The sequence below is a fragment of the Petromyzon marinus genome, chromosome 10, assembly GCF_048934315.1.
Source record: "Petromyzon marinus isolate PM22_M1 ecotype Great Lakes invasive population chromosome 10, UKy_Petmar_22M1.pri1.0, whole genome shotgun sequence".
Classification (NCBI taxonomy): domain Eukaryota; kingdom Metazoa; phylum Chordata; class Hyperoartia; order Petromyzontiformes; family Petromyzontidae; genus Petromyzon; species Petromyzon marinus.
Window position 1 is genome coordinate 12,098,415 of NC_133676.1, and position 17,809 is coordinate 12,116,223.

The 17,809-nt window shown below is 44.5% G+C and overlaps 1 protein-coding gene across 2 annotated transcripts in view; it reads left to right on the forward strand.

The window, feature by feature from the left end:
• Positions 1–17,038, forward strand: part of LOC116940886 (actin-related protein 3) — a 33,685-nt gene extending 16,647 nt beyond the window's left edge. For both annotated transcript variants that reach the window (XM_032951217.2, XM_032951218.2), the window contains exons 8-13: positions 304–447; positions 2,327–2,500; positions 6,517–6,609; positions 10,618–10,743; positions 15,259–15,342; positions 16,508–17,038. In XM_032951217.2, the coding sequence (XP_032807108.1) occupies positions 304–447; positions 2,327–2,500; positions 6,517–6,609; positions 10,618–10,743; positions 15,259–15,342; positions 16,508–16,603 (717 nt within the window). In that variant the 3' untranslated portion in view covers positions 16,604–17,038. The remainder of the gene's footprint in view (positions 1–303; positions 448–2,326; positions 2,501–6,516; positions 6,610–10,617; positions 10,744–15,258; positions 15,343–16,507) is intronic.
• Positions 17,039–17,809: the final 771 nt, after the last annotated feature.

The window sequence follows — 17,809 nt, forward strand, 5'->3', positions numbered from 1 at the left end:
TCACTCTTCAAACACACCGGTGGGCTGAAGAAGTAGCTAATTGGCGTTTTGTTAACGTGACACGTCTTACTGATTGGCCTTGTCGGGTGGTGAAGGGTTGCGATACATTTATGCTTACGCAGTCTAACACAATACCTTTATTATTAATTAATCTATACATACTTGATATGAAGATGGAAGAGTTTTGCATGTAATTAGCTAATGTTTATTACCCCTTCTTAGAGCTTTTTTTTTGCCGTGGTCATCCCTAAATTCTCGGGCGTTAGTGAAGTGACGAGAATCTGTACGCGCGTTGCGAGCCAGGCGGAGGGGTATGTCATCGGGAGCTGCATCAAGCACATCCCCATCGCCGGCCGCGACATCACCTACTTCATCCAGCAGCTGCTACGCGAGCGGGAGGTGGGGATTCCGCCAGAGCAGTCGCTGGAGACTGCCAAGGTCATCAAGGTACTTGATCTCACGCAGGACAATGCGCACGTGGGTACGGCGTGTGCCACGGAGCAAACCCACCTCTCGTCGTGTTATAAGAATGCGTAACCCAAGAGCACGACCACCGTTATCTCTTTTTAACATGGGTATGTGACGGTTAAATGTATTTTTACGTGTTCACGTTGGGGTGTGCCGGTGATGCAATGGTTGGCACACTGAGCTATGCACCTGGTGACCCGAGTTTTAATTCCGGACATGGCAAACTTCAATGTTCAGTGTTATCTGAACCGTTCCTGGTTCTCCCACTTCATTCACCAACCGGCGCTGACCAGCGTGGTGAAGTATGGCATGTTACATTCACCATCGTGGCGTGAAAAAACGTTCATCTAGCAGTGGATTTACAGAGCTGTGAATTTTATACTGTTGATATATCATCCATTGAACCGTTAATTTAAGAATTGGTCAAATTCAATTTGTTTCAATTGTGTGCAAATTTATCCTTAAAGAAAATATTCTGAATAAATGAGACAACACGTTTAGCATGGCAGTAATTCCAAAGTAATATTACTCAACATTTGCTTGTTAACGCAGCTTAAAACTTATTTTAGCGCAGCTTAAAACTTCTTTTTTATACAGCCTGGGGTACGTGTGTACAAAACTATATAACAGTTCTTTTACTGGCTTGTGTCTATTAAAAGGCACATGGAGAGCTTTAATAGTGGCCAATATAAGAGGTGCATTATTGGACACCGACATGTGGATTGATGTCGAATAGTTTATTGGCTGTGGATTGAAGCTTGATATTTTTTCTTGTGGTTCACATTGAACCCATTGGTTGAAGATGGGATAGTCACTGCATGGAAATGAAAATCATATTTACAACACATTCCTGCGGAGGGAGCTAGTAGGAACGTTGGGTTGCTCGGTCAATGGCCAGGGTCAACGGCGGCGTGGTGTGTTCCGCAAATATGCCCGACTGTGACGGCGGGCACAAGCCGGTGTGAGGTTAAACCTTGAGTTTTATAAGGGCACCACGGGTGACCAGCCCCTCCCCACCCAGCCCCACCCTCCCCACCCAGCCCCACCCTCCCCACCCAGCCCCTCCCCACCCTCCCCTCCCCACCCAGCCCTACCCTCCTCACCCAGCCCCTCCCCACCCTCCCCTCCCCATCCAGCCCCTTCCTCCCCACCCAGCCCCTCCCCACCCTCCCCTCTCCACCCAGCCCCACCCCTCCCATTTTTGGATGCACGACGGATGGACACAATAATCACCTGTGGGCTGGTGTAACCAGTGTAACCAGGAGGTTCCTACCAGTATAAACTGATAGTGACTTACCTGCTTTACTTTCTCTTGAAGATCATCATCTTGTAGACCTGCATGCGATTGGGCTGGGTGTCTCTGAAATGATTCATGGATGATATGCCTAATCAGCATGTATCTGCCAATGGAGCGCCACTGCTAAATGTTATGACCGCTGTACATTATGAGACCTCCTGTGCCAGTAACAAGATATAGGAATAGGTTTTACCCTTTTAACTGGCACAAAAACTGACACCTTTATTCAAGGCATCATGTTTGCAATAACCACAACACAAGCAGTCAAAATGCAAACAAAAAAGACAACTCTGATAATAATATGCACTGCATATTATTATCAGAGTTGTCTTTTTTGTTTGCAATATGCACTGCATATTATTATCAGAGTTGTATTTTTTGTTTGCATTTTGACTGCTTGTATTGTGGTTATTGCAAACATGATGCCTTGAATAAAGGTGTCAGTTTTTGTGCCAGTTAAAAGGGTAAAACCTATTCCTATGTTATGACCGCTCTTATATTTATTGGTGTTATTATCTCAGTAGTTTTTATTTTTAATACCGATGTTGCTTCCTTCACCAGGAGCGCTTCTCCTACATCTGCCCGGACATTGTCAAAGAGTTCAACAAGTTTGACTCGGACCCTGGCAAGTGGATGAAGCAGTACACCGGTGTCAACGCCATCACCAAGAAGGAGTTCACCATCGACGTGGGTTACGAGCGCTTCCTGGGGCCCGAGATCTTCTTTCACCCGGAGGTCGGTGGGAGACGGGGTTCGGGGGGGACATTAGAGACACACTCCCTCCTCTTTCTAGAGGGTTGTCGATGAGCATCACCTCTCTACGCGTCTCTCTCTCCTCCGTCGTTAATCTGCATTTGCGCTACACGCTCTCTTTGGGTAAATATGACGGTGGTTCCCCTTGTTCCTCCTGTTTCGGAGTATGGAAGCCATGCATCAGATGCTCTGGATAATTACCTCCTAGATATACACCTCACCTCAGAAATCCCTGTATATAATCACATTTTCAATGCCTTGTTAAAATGTCATGCCATAGCCTGTTAGATGGATACCAAAGACATTTTGCCATCTGTCTTGGACCCAGGACTGCGCCCTTGTGTTAAACTATGTTTCAGTTGAATATGAATACATAAATGTGATTATAATGGATTATAAAGTGTATTGATCCATAATAGAGGTTTTTTTTGGGTTAGATCACGTAAAGATAAATGTATCGTTAAACCCACCACAACCCGACACAGCTAATTAGTAAGGTTTGTCACGTAAACAAAACGTGCCAATTCGTTACTGGTTGAGCACGCTGGTGTGTTAGAGAGTAAACCCACAACATTCAGAATGCGAGTACAACGTTTAGCCGGTAATTGTAACCATCCTCATCGGGTGACTGCCAGAAGTACGCAATCTAACCCAAAAAAAGCTGTTGTGGATAATATTGGTCGCGTAAGCCTCCTCTGTGTTGAAGTGTAATGAGTTATTGGTCTCGGCCCAATTACCAATGGCTACAAAAAACACTTACATTTTTGCCACGTACTCTGGCTGCATTCCAACTTCAAGAGTGTATCAAACATTTCCCTGTAGCAAAAGGCGACTCCAGAGAATTTCTTAAAGAAGTGGTGATTACGCTCCAACGCATGGAGCGGTGACCTGCTCTGCGTGAGTTCCAAGTCTCAAGGCTTGATGCTGATAGCAGGATTGGAACAATATTTGTAAAAAGAGACAAAAACCTAAATAAACAGCCATGCAGGTCAGCTGTTTTACAAACAGGCTGTACAGACGGCATTGTTACAATTCGTCGCTGTAGCCTTATTCACTGCTATGTCGAACACATTCATCACTGCCCCCTTTTCACGTCCCACCTTGTGTGTACACGCATTCATGATCAATCATTCAGTGGCAATGAAACGAGTAATAACTGGTGCGTGGGTAATGAGGTAAGAAGCACATTTATCACACAAAGTGCCTTCTGAATGTGAATTGCCTCGTTAAGTAGACCTTAATCTGTTTGGTGGATATTTTTTGCATTAATCTCTACTAGAATTGTTATGTTTCACTGCAAAAAGGTCAAAATATACCCCAATAGGTTTCCACCTGTCTAAATAAAGGACCTTGCATTGAACTAAATAAATGCATTCCATCGGCTGCTCAGAAAGCACCAGCACCAGGAGACTGCATTTACTAAATGCAGCAGCGGATAGAGCAAGGACACATCCGAGCGCTGTGTGGCCTCTCGCGCTCCCGCAATGAAACGATCCACCCAGCACTTGCACACGAGTCGATTTCATCACTCCGTCTTCCCTTCTTTGGCTGCCCATCCATAGTTAGTCTCGACCGCAATCCATCAACAATCCCTTCTGGCGATGTCTTCTTACCAATCCCCACTTGATGGACTATTGTAAAGAAATCTTATCTTATCTTAAACGAATTTATATAGCGCTTTATCCAAGGCGCATTACACAGAATTCACAATAGTACATATGAATTTAAAGGTGGAGATGAAGTGAATTCAATAGATGAGAGAAAGCAATGGGCAAATCTGTAATGCTTGTATTCAGTGAAAGTGACATTGATGACAGTAAATGATGATGAATGGATTGTATTATGGGAAATGAGTGAAAACCATGTAATGAGAATATGAAGAGGGAAAATTAACAGTAGCGGTTATGAGGGGGCGATTAAGGGGTCGTGGGGTGAGCCAGGGATAATAAGTGATTTTTGAGTGCAGAGCGGAAACTAGTGAGCGAATATGTAATGTGGAGAGGAAGTTTGTTCCAGTGAAGGGGGCAAGAAGAGAAAAAGAGCAAAAGCGGGGATTGAACGCGACCATAAGGAGGAATAGAGATTGATTATCATCGTGTACAATCTGTGCTTGGCTGTTGGTTAGGAATGCTCCTTGGTGGCACCCGCTTTGCATTTTGATGCGAGTCCGTGGGAGCTGTCGCGTTGTGTGCGGTGCACGTGGTTGGAACAGCAGGTGGAGCTGTAGACGCGCGGCTCAATCGGCTGTGCCCGCAGGGGCACTTTTGAGCCCCACACCAATTATCACATCAAACGGGCGCCAATCAATAAGCAACAAAGAAAACGACACGGACAAATTAATTTATATTTGCAACGTTTATTTATTTCTTTTTTATTGACGTTCATATATAATCTCAGAGTGGTCTAAGCGGTTTCCCATTACATTAGCTTTGGATGACGATCGTCTTCCCCTTTGTGGAAGATCCACATTCCTATGGGAGGAATGTGTGTGTGTTTGTAGGGGAGCCACTATATCTCAATTTGGTGGGTTTTTTATATCTACATTTTTGTTGTTGAAGCATAAACACACGTACATCCAACATCTCAACCAATGATTTGCATCTTCAAAGTGACATTTGAAATGTCAATATTTACAGTGCAGCTTCACATTATTCATAAATAAAAAATGTGAGGACCGAAATGAATGGAGGGAAATGTAATATGTTGCATTCAGCAATCATTACACTGATCTGCATTGAGAAATTTTAAAACCACTCGTCACTGACATTATGCCTTAACTTTTGTTAAGATTTGGGCACCCATAGTTGTGTTAATTCTTGCATCTGGTTGATCATTGTTAAACCGCTTGCCGACGATCCCTGCAGATGTACGCATGAATACGTGTGCGACAGCCTGTGTTCAACAGTGCAGTTTGTGTGTTCAGCAGTGCAGTCTGTGTGTTCAGCAGTGCAGTCTGTGTGTTCCCGGCTCAGTAAATTGTGGTCCCTTTATAATCCTCTTTAACTAAGTTTTCTCACACCCCAGCCCTTGCTACCCCACACGGTGTAGCTTTCCTTGATTACCAATATTTTCCATTCACATGCAAATCACCTGGAACGTGCCCGATCTGATCAGATATCAGAAGTTTAGCAGGTTTGAGCCTGGATATTGCTTGGATGGGTGACTGCTGTGGATTAAACACAGTTTTCACGGGCTACTGTGGGGCTACCTTGCCAGCAGAGGTTGGTGCATAAATATCCGTGCTCTAAAGTCTGTGCTCCCCGCTTTCACCAACCCACACTGACCAGCGGAGTGAAGCATGGTCAAATTACCTGGGGCGGTGACACGGTGACACAGTCTCGCGGGAGCATGCTCGCCGCTTGTTGCAGAGGTTCCACGGTTCGTTCCCGCGGCTGCCCTAATTAATAGTGCGGTTCTAGCAGCCACGTTAATACTTTGTGCCGTCTAATTTTTTTCAGTGGACGTTAAAGATTCCCTGTCCTCATTCGCAAGAAGGGGCCATTGTGTGCTGGCATCACGGTCCAAATTACCAAAATTCTAAAATCACACGAACAAAAATTACTCAGTTGGAATTATACGTAGCAATAATCACTTCCTACTGGCAGACGAATGCCCCAGGTCACTCTTACAATTGAGACTCATCCTGGTCTCTTGAGTTCTCACCTAGTTAACCAAAATTAATTATGCAATCCAAGCGGCTGCATGCACCTGATAGTCAGTAATCACGGAAAACCTGCGATTACTCCAGCAGTCTTACGCGCTTCGCTTGTTGCACACAGTAGTCCTATGCGGGGCAGGTGTTTACATCATGATGTACGTTTCCTGAATATCAGAACATACTGCATAACAACAAAGGGGCATGCCGAATTGCTTGCTTGTAGAAAAGGCAGCGGGTCTAGATGTGTGTTAACCCTGGCGTACGGATGATCCAGGGTTGAATGACGCTATCGCCGGTTGCCGACCCCCCTACCATTCCTCCTCCCCCCCTCTTCCCACAGTTCTGCAACCCCGACTTCACGCAGCCCATCTCTGAGGTTGTGGACGATGTCATCCAGAACTGCCCCATCGACGTGCGCCGGCCTCTCTACAAGGTTCGTGCTTCCACACGGCCCCTGTGAGCGATTTGGCTGCGGCGCAGTGGGGAACCACCCCGAAGGATGGGCACCACGTTGGCGAGATCTTAACTACATCGCCTGGTGTACCGGAGGTCGTGAGTTCGATCCAAACCCTGACGGCTGTATATTTGTAGTTTGCATATTCTCTGCATGGTTGCGTAGATATTTATATGGGTCCTCTATTTTTCGCTCCACATTTAGAATCGACATGCGTCCAGATTAGTTGGCTGCTGTAAATTTCCACATGATAAGCCTCTTCGTTGAGCTGTTATTTGTAACCAAGTCGTGTCTGACAAAGAGCAAATAGCTGAGTGGGCCTTTCCTGGTAAAATATAAGTATTATAGTTTTTATCTACTTTGGGTCTTTCGGTAAAGCCACGTAGATAGATCAAATATTGCCATACATAGAAGGGATCACCAAAAATATTTCCAAAATCATGAGGAAACACAAGATCCAGGTACGATTCAACACAGTACATAAAATTCGTGATTTGATCCCATCTGTGAAGGATGTGATCCCTGTAAATGCAATACCCCGGTGTCTACAAACTAAGCTGTGTCTGCGGCAGCTGTTACATTGGGGAAACTAAGCGACATGTCTCGGACCAGGTTCGTCAACATAAGGCAGATCTGAAACACGCCAGGACTAATACCTCAGCCGTGGCTGATCATTATTTTAATGCTGTGGGCACACAAAATTGATTTTGCCAAGGGTACTCTGCAAGCCCACTGGCTATCAGCAAAAATTCGTCCATGAAGCCAACCAGATATAAAAACAGACAGAATTTCAACCGAGAAAATGGGTACAAACTGAGCAATCATTGGAAGGACGTTATTAACCAGTGTAGGTCATAACTGGCTGTGATGTTCCTTCCCTACCAACCTATGTTAGCAGTTATTTTAGACTCTCTGAGTTACGTTTACTAACACAACCACCGTTAGCTGTATTAGTAAATGGGGGCCTGCCATCCTGTTCCACCTCCATGTGGTGATGGCTCCTTCCGAGCTCTCTCCGGGCTTACATTTACATGCCAATTTCTTACATTGACATGCTAATCTTTCAAAATACGATGGCCACCCCCACAGCTTCGTTTATCAAGATTTACCCGATCTTACATTTACATGCAAATTTCATCTCGAGCCCCTCCCACTGACCCTTGAGCTACACCCATTCCAAACCTTTATAACTCCTTACCTTAGCAGCGCTCCCACCATATATTCTCAGCAGCTCTCCCGCGATATTTCTCACCTGATGACGATTGCTTGTGTTGCGATCGAAATGTCGTGATATTGTTATTATTATTTTTTATTATTATTTGATCTATCTACATGGCTTTACCAAAAGACCCAAAGAATATTAATTCCTGCAGTCACGAAAGCTTTAAGTCATTATAGTTTTTAGTTTTATGTGGTTGTTTGTGCTGTAGCTGCAATGCATTATGGGTTGTACCACATGTTGTTCCCCATAATGACCATAACATTTTTCTCCATATTTCGGGAGCTTTTTAAGGAATTCAGCTCTGAACTGGGCTGGGAACTTTTTCTCAGGAATTTAGTTCCGAAATTAATTCCTGAAAGAAAAAAACAACCTCTCAGCACACGGAGCGAAACGTCGAACATGAACAGTGCGCGTTACAACCCAAAAACACATCAGGGATAGCCATGCAGTGGGAACCTCGCCATATCCCCCACATGCTCCCTATTCTCCAGATCTGTGTGTGCCGTACACGTGCCCTCCTGCCTAATATATTCCATGCATTCAAAGTTTTCCCGCTGCATTTAAACTCCTGCAAGGTTAAATGAGGGCCCGGCGTTGCCGCATACGCGCAAGGTGTTTTATTTGGGTCATTTGGTTCAGCTGAAATGCGCAAGGAAATTCAACCCCAACCCACCACCTGCAAGCCCTGGAAGACCGCCTAAAATAGTGCGGCGCTTTAAACGTTACTCTGTCCCATGCGTACGCCTTGGCCGATGCATTCACACATTAATATTTCTGGCGACCCAGGTTAATTTCTGTCCAATTAAAAATGTCCCATGGGCCTCCAATTGACTGATTTTCTTGGCGAAGGCTCGGCAAATCCCCTGTCCTGATTCGGGTTCACCGGCAGCCGTGTGTTCCTGACATCAGCTCTCCAATTACAACCCCCCCTTCAACAGTTCATAAGTGACTCCACAGTAACCGTTCAGAGCGTGTGTATGTATGTGTGTATTCGTGTGTGGGGAGTGGTGGTGCAGTGCACCACAAACTCGACGACATGAGTTTGATTTCCACTCGCAGCAAACATCAGTGACGGATATATGAAACTGTCTTAAGCCCCCTCGCTAGGTCAACTCAGCTGCAAATGAGTGCATAAACATCACCACTGGGGAGAGTCAAACGGCCAGGCATTGTGCTCGCCACCCATGCCCTCATGTGGCATTTTGGCCTTTGCAAGTACTCGCTTAACAGCATTTGCCTGAGCAGCCTGTCTCGACTACATGGTCAGGGCTTTTCCTGGGTCGACTCGGTCCTAGACGCGTACTTGTGTGGTGCGTGTACAAATTGCTGGGGGGGGCGGGGGGGGGAAGGTGACCACCGGGTTTGGTACTGGCCAAATCACCACCTCCTGCACCTTGCAGGCCTTAATAGGTGCTCGCAAATAGCACCTGCCCCATTATACTTCATATGGGGGTTCTTTGTTGCACGTTTGTTTTTGTATTGTGTTAATTCGCACGTGGGGAATTATTTATGCCTATGTTTATGAACATAACTAGGCCAGGGGGTTTGTTTAATTGCTGAAGGATAGCAATACATATTTATCTGCCTATGGTCTTTCCGAATTTATGTTTTTCAGGAGTGTTTGTGTCAAATAAGGTCACTGTGAATCTATTTTGACCTGCACCAGGTCTCCTCAGAACGTTGTGGCCTCATTAAACCATTGTTGAATCCTACCCTAATATTATCAATAAATCAACGGCATATGTCAATAGACCACTCGAAGGTATCGTTAAATATTAAACGCATGCATTCCTGAACATTGTTCACAATGTGCTATATTCAGTATGTTACAGGCAATCATTTCTAACAATGTGGGGCCCAGGCACTAAGTTTATTACACACAGGCTTGTCTTTCAGTCACCCCTGCTAGTTAACCCATAACGCTTGAAACACTTACCGAACCTCTTGCAAACATGTCTTCAGCACACCACATGGCTGTAAATTCCGCATAGCCTGGTACAAGCAACTCGGTGATGTATTCTCCACTTGCTGGTTAATGGCAGCAGTTGCTGCTGCTGCTGCTTTTGTGTGTGTGAATGTGTGTGGTTGCACCTGCCTTCATAGCTGCTTCTGCTAACAGCACTTACCCCAACAGTTAGTTAAGGCGAAACGGTTGGGGGGGGGGGGTCGGAATATTTTTCTTTGTGGTTGCACCCAATGAGAAACTGTGGCTGTTGCACTACAGCAGGGTTTTCAGTCAGAGGCCCTCAGGCCACATCTGACCCATGAAGGCCTTTGGAGTGGCCTGCCAAGCTATGGCCCACAAAGGGATATGGCTCACCAGGACTTGAAAAGAAACAGATGAGTGAGGTGAAATCAAGATAAACATGAGAGAGAGAGATGAGAGACCTCGACGCAAGAGATACAGAGTAGTAGTTACGTGAGATATTATGTCACGTCACCCACCGGCACGTGATAAGTTTATTCTGTGGCCCACTGGAACGCATATCTCAAGAACCCTGCACTATGCTGTGGACCTTTTACGTTTGACTGTCGACAATGGATAACATCGGTGGAAAGTCGTACCTGAACTTATCCTCAACCGCCGTTTGGTCGACTCAATCTGAAATGAGTGCCGGGTACGGGTGCGTAAGTATCAGAAGTGGGGAGACGCACAGGTGGCTGGGTGTGGTGCCGACCACACCCACCTCATGCAACTCTACCAGCGCCCATCGTGGCCTGCTAACAGCACTTCTCCCAATTTTTGTGCATGTGGTTGCGTGCAGAATGTGGTCTTGTCCGGAGGCTCCACCATGTTCCGTGACTTTGGACGGCGACTGCAGCGTGACCTCAAGCGCACGGTCGACAGCCGGCTCCGGATCAGCGAGGAACTCAGTGGCGGTCGCATCAAGGTACCGCCACTCACACAAACACAGCAACAACAACAACAGCCGCTTGTGCCAGGATTGGTGTACCTTGAGGCCATGTGAATGTCGGAAGTTACTCTGGCAAAGTCACGTTTTGACTGCCCGGAAAATCCATTCATTGCTCTGAGCATCCCTCTTTAGCGATGCTCTTGAAGGATGATACTGCCCAGTAGCATCCACCATGGAGGTCGATCTTAATGCTTGTACCAGTCATCCGCAAGTCAAATCACTTCGACACACACATGCTCACACAGGCAAGTACAAACACACACACCTGCTGAGGTAGCTGGATGGTTCAAGTGGCTAATAGCTGTAAGAGCATTGAGCGAGCACCACTGAGAATCCTGGGTTTGAATTTAGGTTTCAGCCACCCGTGATTAAAATGGATTCCTTATTATTTTTGGACGTTTTCACCAATTCTATTCCAATTGTGTTATCGGCGTCTTGTCACTGAGTGAAGTGTCCGTTTAGAATTCTTAAGAGTATCACATTACCTTGTGGTGGAGAATGGCCCATGGAAGAATATATTTCAGAGCTACTTCTGAGATGCCAATAGATACAATACAACATATTGTAACTGGTAGTGGCCTAACATCCCAATGCTGAAAATTTTATTGCAAATTACTCAGGTGGGGTTACTCATAACAACGTCACCTACAGCTGCAAAACAATTGCCAGGACCGTCCTGAAAAAGAGTTGCAAGTTTGGCTTTCCTGGGCGAACAAGTGTAATAACAATCCACATTAGTTGTGTTGCCATTTTGCACACACTCCGCTATGTAGTTTTGTACATTGCATGGCATTCAAACCAAAATCTTAGTTTTCAACTTTCAAAGATTAAACATTTGCCAAATTTTGCGACTCACCAAATTGAACGTGGAATGTGTTACCTAGTTATTGGTAATTGGGATGAGTCGGTCAGCTCACTTGAGATCTTTGTTCCATCATGGATGGCAATCTGGATTCGAACCCAGGTTCTCAGTATTGCTGTCAGTATTCTCTGACCCCAGGGTCATCATCTGGCCTTTTTTTAGCAATTTGGTAGTCTCAGCCAGTTCACTGCACAGAAACAACCCATGATAATAAGGTAGTTTTTTTGCATTATTCAGCATGTTCCAGCTGAGAGGATTAAAACAGATTTGGTTGGATTTTCATGCGATGAACATTCTGTGCAGCACATGAAACAGGTGTGTCCCTAGTGTGCGTAAAGAGTCCGATTGATATTACTTTCAAAGTAGTTCTGTGATTTCATTCTTCCATTGTTGCTCTGTGAATCAGCGTGGGGCATTTCTCAATTTAAAGTTCTGCGTTTCCTTATATGCCACCAATAATGTATTTGCAATATCATTTAGGGAGGGGGGCAGACAACCCACAGTAATAATGTTTTGTTTTATATTGGATCTTATATTTTTTGATTGAATTTCAATTGCTGAGAAACCACAGACAAGGCAGCCAGGGGGTGAACCAGCGCTACCATCAATTGCCAAAGCGCTGTAGTCCTCTATATATTCAGATGTTTTCATCCAATTAATGATTGTTAATACATGTGGGAGACCCCGGAGTTCCAAGAGAGATTTCACGCGTGTGAAGGGGCAGTACTCCATCTCATACAAAAGGGACAGATTATATAGGTTGCACTCCCCACTCCCCTATACTGCCTTCTGGAAGCCAGGGTATGGCACCTTCTCAACGTCCACAGGAAGAGAGTTTCAGAGCATTTGTGCAATCCACCAACCATCGACTGCATAGTGCTTGATTACAGGCGTGCATGCATAGTCTCCACCGCCCCGGTCACTTGAGGGGCATTCTTGAAAAACTTGATAAACCCACATTTACAATTTTAAGATAGCCTACTGCTTTCATTGGAACACTTTACAGTACTACTTTTAATCATTTTTTATTTTATCGTCTCCCCATAGACCACACATGAAACATAATAATTCACTCCATCCACTTATTGTTCCCATTCTCAACACATCCACACGTTTTGAACATTGCGCCTTTTGTGGGTTATAAATTTTTTTTAAGATGCCCTTCATTTATTCATTAAGGAAAGCCCCTCTGATACTTTAGCACCGTCTTCCATTTCGACGTGTGGCCATTTGCTTTACAACAAGTATCTTGTATGTGCAAGATTATTGGAGTATCTATGGAAAGTGCAGGCGTATGATTTGATAACACTCCACGGTTCGTACACATGCATTAACTAATGCATTTAGTTAACTATCATTTGGCCACATGGTGGCCCAGCTGATTTGGGAGTTTTACAAGTCTGCACGATCCACCAAACCCTTGCCTATAAAAGCCCTGGATGTCACAGGCTTACGCTGCTGTGCCCAGTGTTTATCTATTATCCACCACAGCTTGGGCAAAATTAAATACAAAGGCAGAGGACTGGCACACCAGCAATTAATTTTGTAAATGACTGGGTATTATTTCACTATCGGATTATAGCATTACAAAGAAAGGAATAATTCGCCTCATTTAAACACATGTAAAGTAATACATTCAGTCCGCTATTAGCATTCTGCGGCTATACACGAAGCAGGAAATCGGCACTGGCTACTAACGTGAGCAGTTAGCATTTCCTTGTAATGGAAAGAGTGGTTGTTTTTGTGAAGCTTTCCTTGGCACAGCGTTTTTCAGTTTATTTCAGTTTCAGTTTATTTATTTTGGTATAGCCCTGTGAGCCATTCGGCTCTTGAATCGGGTGCAACCACAACAAACAAAAAAACAAAAATACGAACAAGAAAACATTTTAAAGTGACTGTGACTGTGCAGTATTGGGTGTGCATTTGCACGGGAGGGCAGTCCACCCTAATGCAAATGGATACCTGGTGCGGCGTGTAAACATCGTCACTTGGGAGACAAAATGCGGCCGGGCGTGCTGCTGGCCACCCACCCCCTTGTGTGCCGTGGTGGCCTTCATAGGTGCTCGCTAACAGCACTTGCCCCAACAGTCTGTTCAGGCTATACGGGGGATCTTTGTGTGTGTGTGTGTATATATGAAATTGCTCTGCTTTTGTTCCCCAAGTGAACGAATGTGTGATAAATCTCAATGTTTCCAAGCTTACTGCAAAAAATTGACGCATTGTTTGCTCAATTTTTATTATAATGTAATATTGACTTTTCAATGAAGCCAATATATTGAGCTAATAGCCACATGATTGTTTTCCAGGTTGTTGCCACTCTTTCCCAGCTCCGTCATCATGATTTTTTGCTCTCAGCATTATAACGCACTATAATTACATTTCATTAGCGTTGCTGCGTTCATGACGAACAATACAGGTTTCGTTCTTCTCAGGCACCAAAATAATAAATATAATCGACCTTACAGATATCAATTTCAAATTTCTCAGACAAACTGAAATTTTAATCTTAAAATTGTAAGTCAGTGTGAAGTTATTGGGCTTTTATCGATTTTTAATGTCTTTCAGAACATCTAAATCAAAAGGGTTTTTGGATCAGGCACTGTGCAAAATAACTCACCCACCTATTATCAGGCTTCATTGAAAGTACCATCTAATCGCACATTGTGATGGGTGTATGTATGCTGATTTTTTTCGCACCGTACGTAGCTAATCTTGCTAATCGGAGGTGCAGGGGAAGTATAACAAACTAAAGACAAAAAGACGTTCTAAAGAGATGAGTTTTCAACCTCTATTTAAAAGTACATAGCTCCAGTGGCTTTCTAATATTGCAAGGAAGAGCCGCAGAAGCGCATCTAAAAGCACGTGATGCAGTGACCGTCTTTGGTGGTAAACTATTTAGTGGTATACTGATGCATCGATTCATCGATTAAAATCGGTTATGGTTGAAGTAAATGGATCGAATTGTGCTGCTGAGAATCCGTTATTTTTCTCGACGGATATGTTGCATGCAATGAGTTCCCGTGACCCCCTTCCCCGGCATACACGAGAGTCGCAACATTGCACTGCAATTAAAAAACAAATCTTGAATCGTATCGCAACTCCGAATGGTGACATTTTGAGGGGGGTGGGGGGGGGTCAATAGTTATACACTAAGATGTAAAACTACAAGTTTGTGCATTTTTTAAATTCTATTTCCATGTATATTTGAACTGCCACCCCGTGGTGTGTCTGCGTGTATGCGCATGCATGTGCATTCATATGCAGTACACAGCACGGTAAGCAGAGTGATGTCCTTGTTTGCAATATTAAATTACACTTAAGATGTCCATTTAAAATAAATTAATTCTGAGCGGCTCCTGTAAAGACCACTGCAGTAAGTGAGGAGTCTGTCACCGAGAGACATTGATTTCATTTCATAATAAATAAATATACCCTCAAACGGAAGAACAAAGAAGAGGGGGTGGTTAAAAATAGAAACGGAGCAAGCTAATTAAAAAGCCATTTTGGGGGTTAGCCGCGGCTCGTAATGCCGGCCCTTGGGTGGCACTGGGCGGCGTTTTTGGCGTAAACCTTAGCTGTGCGTGCCGTGGTTTGTCTATGTATAAAATATTAATGCATTTCTCCCGCAGCCAAAACCGATCGATGTGCAAGTAGTTACCCATCACATGCAGCGCTACGCCGTGTGGTTCGGAGGTTCGATGCTGGCTTCCACCGTAAGTGCCTTGCCAATCCGCACGCGCTGTTGATATTGTTGCATACACAGCACCCTGGGGCAAAATATCAGTTCATTTTCACCCTTGAACTGATATTTTTTTGTGATTTTTCTATTTTTATTGTCGGAATATGGGGTCATGGTGGCGCCGTCGTTAGCGCATTGCGGTATGAACCCTGCTTACCTGAGTTTCATTCTTGGCCACGGTTAATGTCAATGGAGAGAGTGGTCTGTCCTGGATGCCCCTTCACCAAACTGCACTGAGCGGCCTGGTGGGATGTGGCCAAACAACCCCCGATGAAGCACACTGTTTGTGGAGGCCTTCATCCAGCAGTAGATTGACAAAGCGCTGTAAATGATTGTGTAATTCTTGGAATGTTTGCCCTCGTCTGTTTTGCCCATTGGTTTTGTTTGTCTCTCGGTGCTGAGTATGTACAGAGCAGATTCAACTCTTTGCTCTTTCATGATGATTTGTATTCATGCAAAGTCTGTTCGAATAGCAACTTAAAAAAAGCAATGAGCTATGCTTTCTGCAAGATCCTTGTCAGGTTTGTTTTAAGGTTCTGTGTAATATTAATTAATTTATGGCGAGCCTGCAGGACGTATCGGTTACAGTCCCTTCCCATCTGCTGAGCTCTATTAGCAACCCATTCATTACAGCAGCCTGCGAATAATGCGGTGAAAAATGTATTTCACATAAAGCAACATCTGCCCATTGATTCGTCTTTCTCACTGCCCTTTGTGTTGCGGTATTCCTGACTCGTTTCCCTCTTTGGTTCTCTGTCCTCTGCTGTCCTGCCCAACCACGCATCCCACGTCGTGGTAGCGCAATGCTATCTCCCTCGCCTGGTATGCAGGAGGGCATGGGTTCCACCCTGACCCCGACGCCTGTATATTTAGAGTTTGCATGTCCTTGCGTGGATTTTTCCTCCCGTGTCCTCCGGTTTTTCCCTCCACATTCGTTTTAAATTATTTGGCTTCTCTAAATTTCCACGAGGTAAGCCACTTCATTGAGCTATAATTTGTGGCCAAGTTGCGTTTGAAAAAGAGCAATATAGCTCAGTGGGCTTTACCTGGTAAAATAAAAAATAGCTTTGTTTAGTAACCTCCCGAATACTTTTCTGTCTCCCCCCCACCCTGCTGTCTCTGCATCTCCCCTCCTCCAGCCCGAGTTTTACCAGGTCTGCCACACCAAGAAGGACTACGAGGAGTACGGGCCCAGCATCTGTCGCCACAACCCGGTTTTTGGCGTCATGTCCTAACGGGTGGCATCAGAGCTCCACTCACGCACTCACGCTCGCACGCACGCTTGCTCGCTCGCGCATACTCGCACATCTGGGGCTCTGCAAGCTGCCTTGCAAGTGCACACGGGGACAGGAATGCATCTTTGGCGGACGCTCCATGAAAAATAAAAACAGCAATGCACTGTCCAGTTCATATATATACAGTATATATATCTTTTGTTGCCGTCTGCGAACCATGTCATTGCATTTGGTTATGTTTGATCCGAGTCCTATTTTTTTTTACTTGTTAGGATCAGGTTCGATTTTAATCACATCACGCAATAAAAACGTGTTTGAAATAAACATAATACTGTCCCATTAATTTTTTTTGCATATGCTTACGTTTATACAAAAATAATTATTCGTATTTTCTAAATGTGTTTTTTTGATTCATTAAAAAAGGTTGACGCAAAATGAGTTTTATTTCTCCCCATTTTCCTCTCATCGCAAGTTCTTTGCCGGCTCTGCTAGCCGTTTGAGCTGTGCTCGATCGACTCGTGAGTTTGAGCTCACGCTAACCCAGGGTTTCGATGATGTGCGCTCACGGTTACGGCGCTGGGCCGGCAGATGCTACGTGCAAATGGGAATGCCGAGAATGTGTTTTTGGCAGTCCGCATGAACTGTGCCCATTGTGGCCCAGTATTCAAGAATAATGATGATGAATTGGTGGCTGGAATGTACAGAAACCACAATAGCCTACATCAAATTATGGTGCTGCAAGCCTTTGCCACAGAGTCTGGGATTGAAAACCTATCGCAAGCGTTTGAAATAAAAATATCCCAAAAAGTTTGAATATTGGATTTCGTACAAATTGTTATGCCCGCTGCACACATTTGTCGTATTCTGAAAATTCTGAATTTGCAAAATAATTAAAAATATATATAATACCGAGGCCCTCTCTTGCCATTGGTTTTCAGTGCCCGAGTGTATCATTGTTTAACGTCTATACATTGTGAAATCATTTCCCCTTCCATTCTGCCTGACAGTGACGTGGAATGTGCACATTTTTTGTGGCAAACTTTGAAACCTCGCCATCCGTTATTTTCGTGTGTATAAAAAAAATGTATGCAATATGTGTCTTGGGTGTGGCGGTCTTGGAATGACAGTAAACTTTTTGAGTGTCGTGTTGCGTTAACATTTTAAAGATGAACATGAACTTGATGCTACGGATTTCATTTGTCTTCT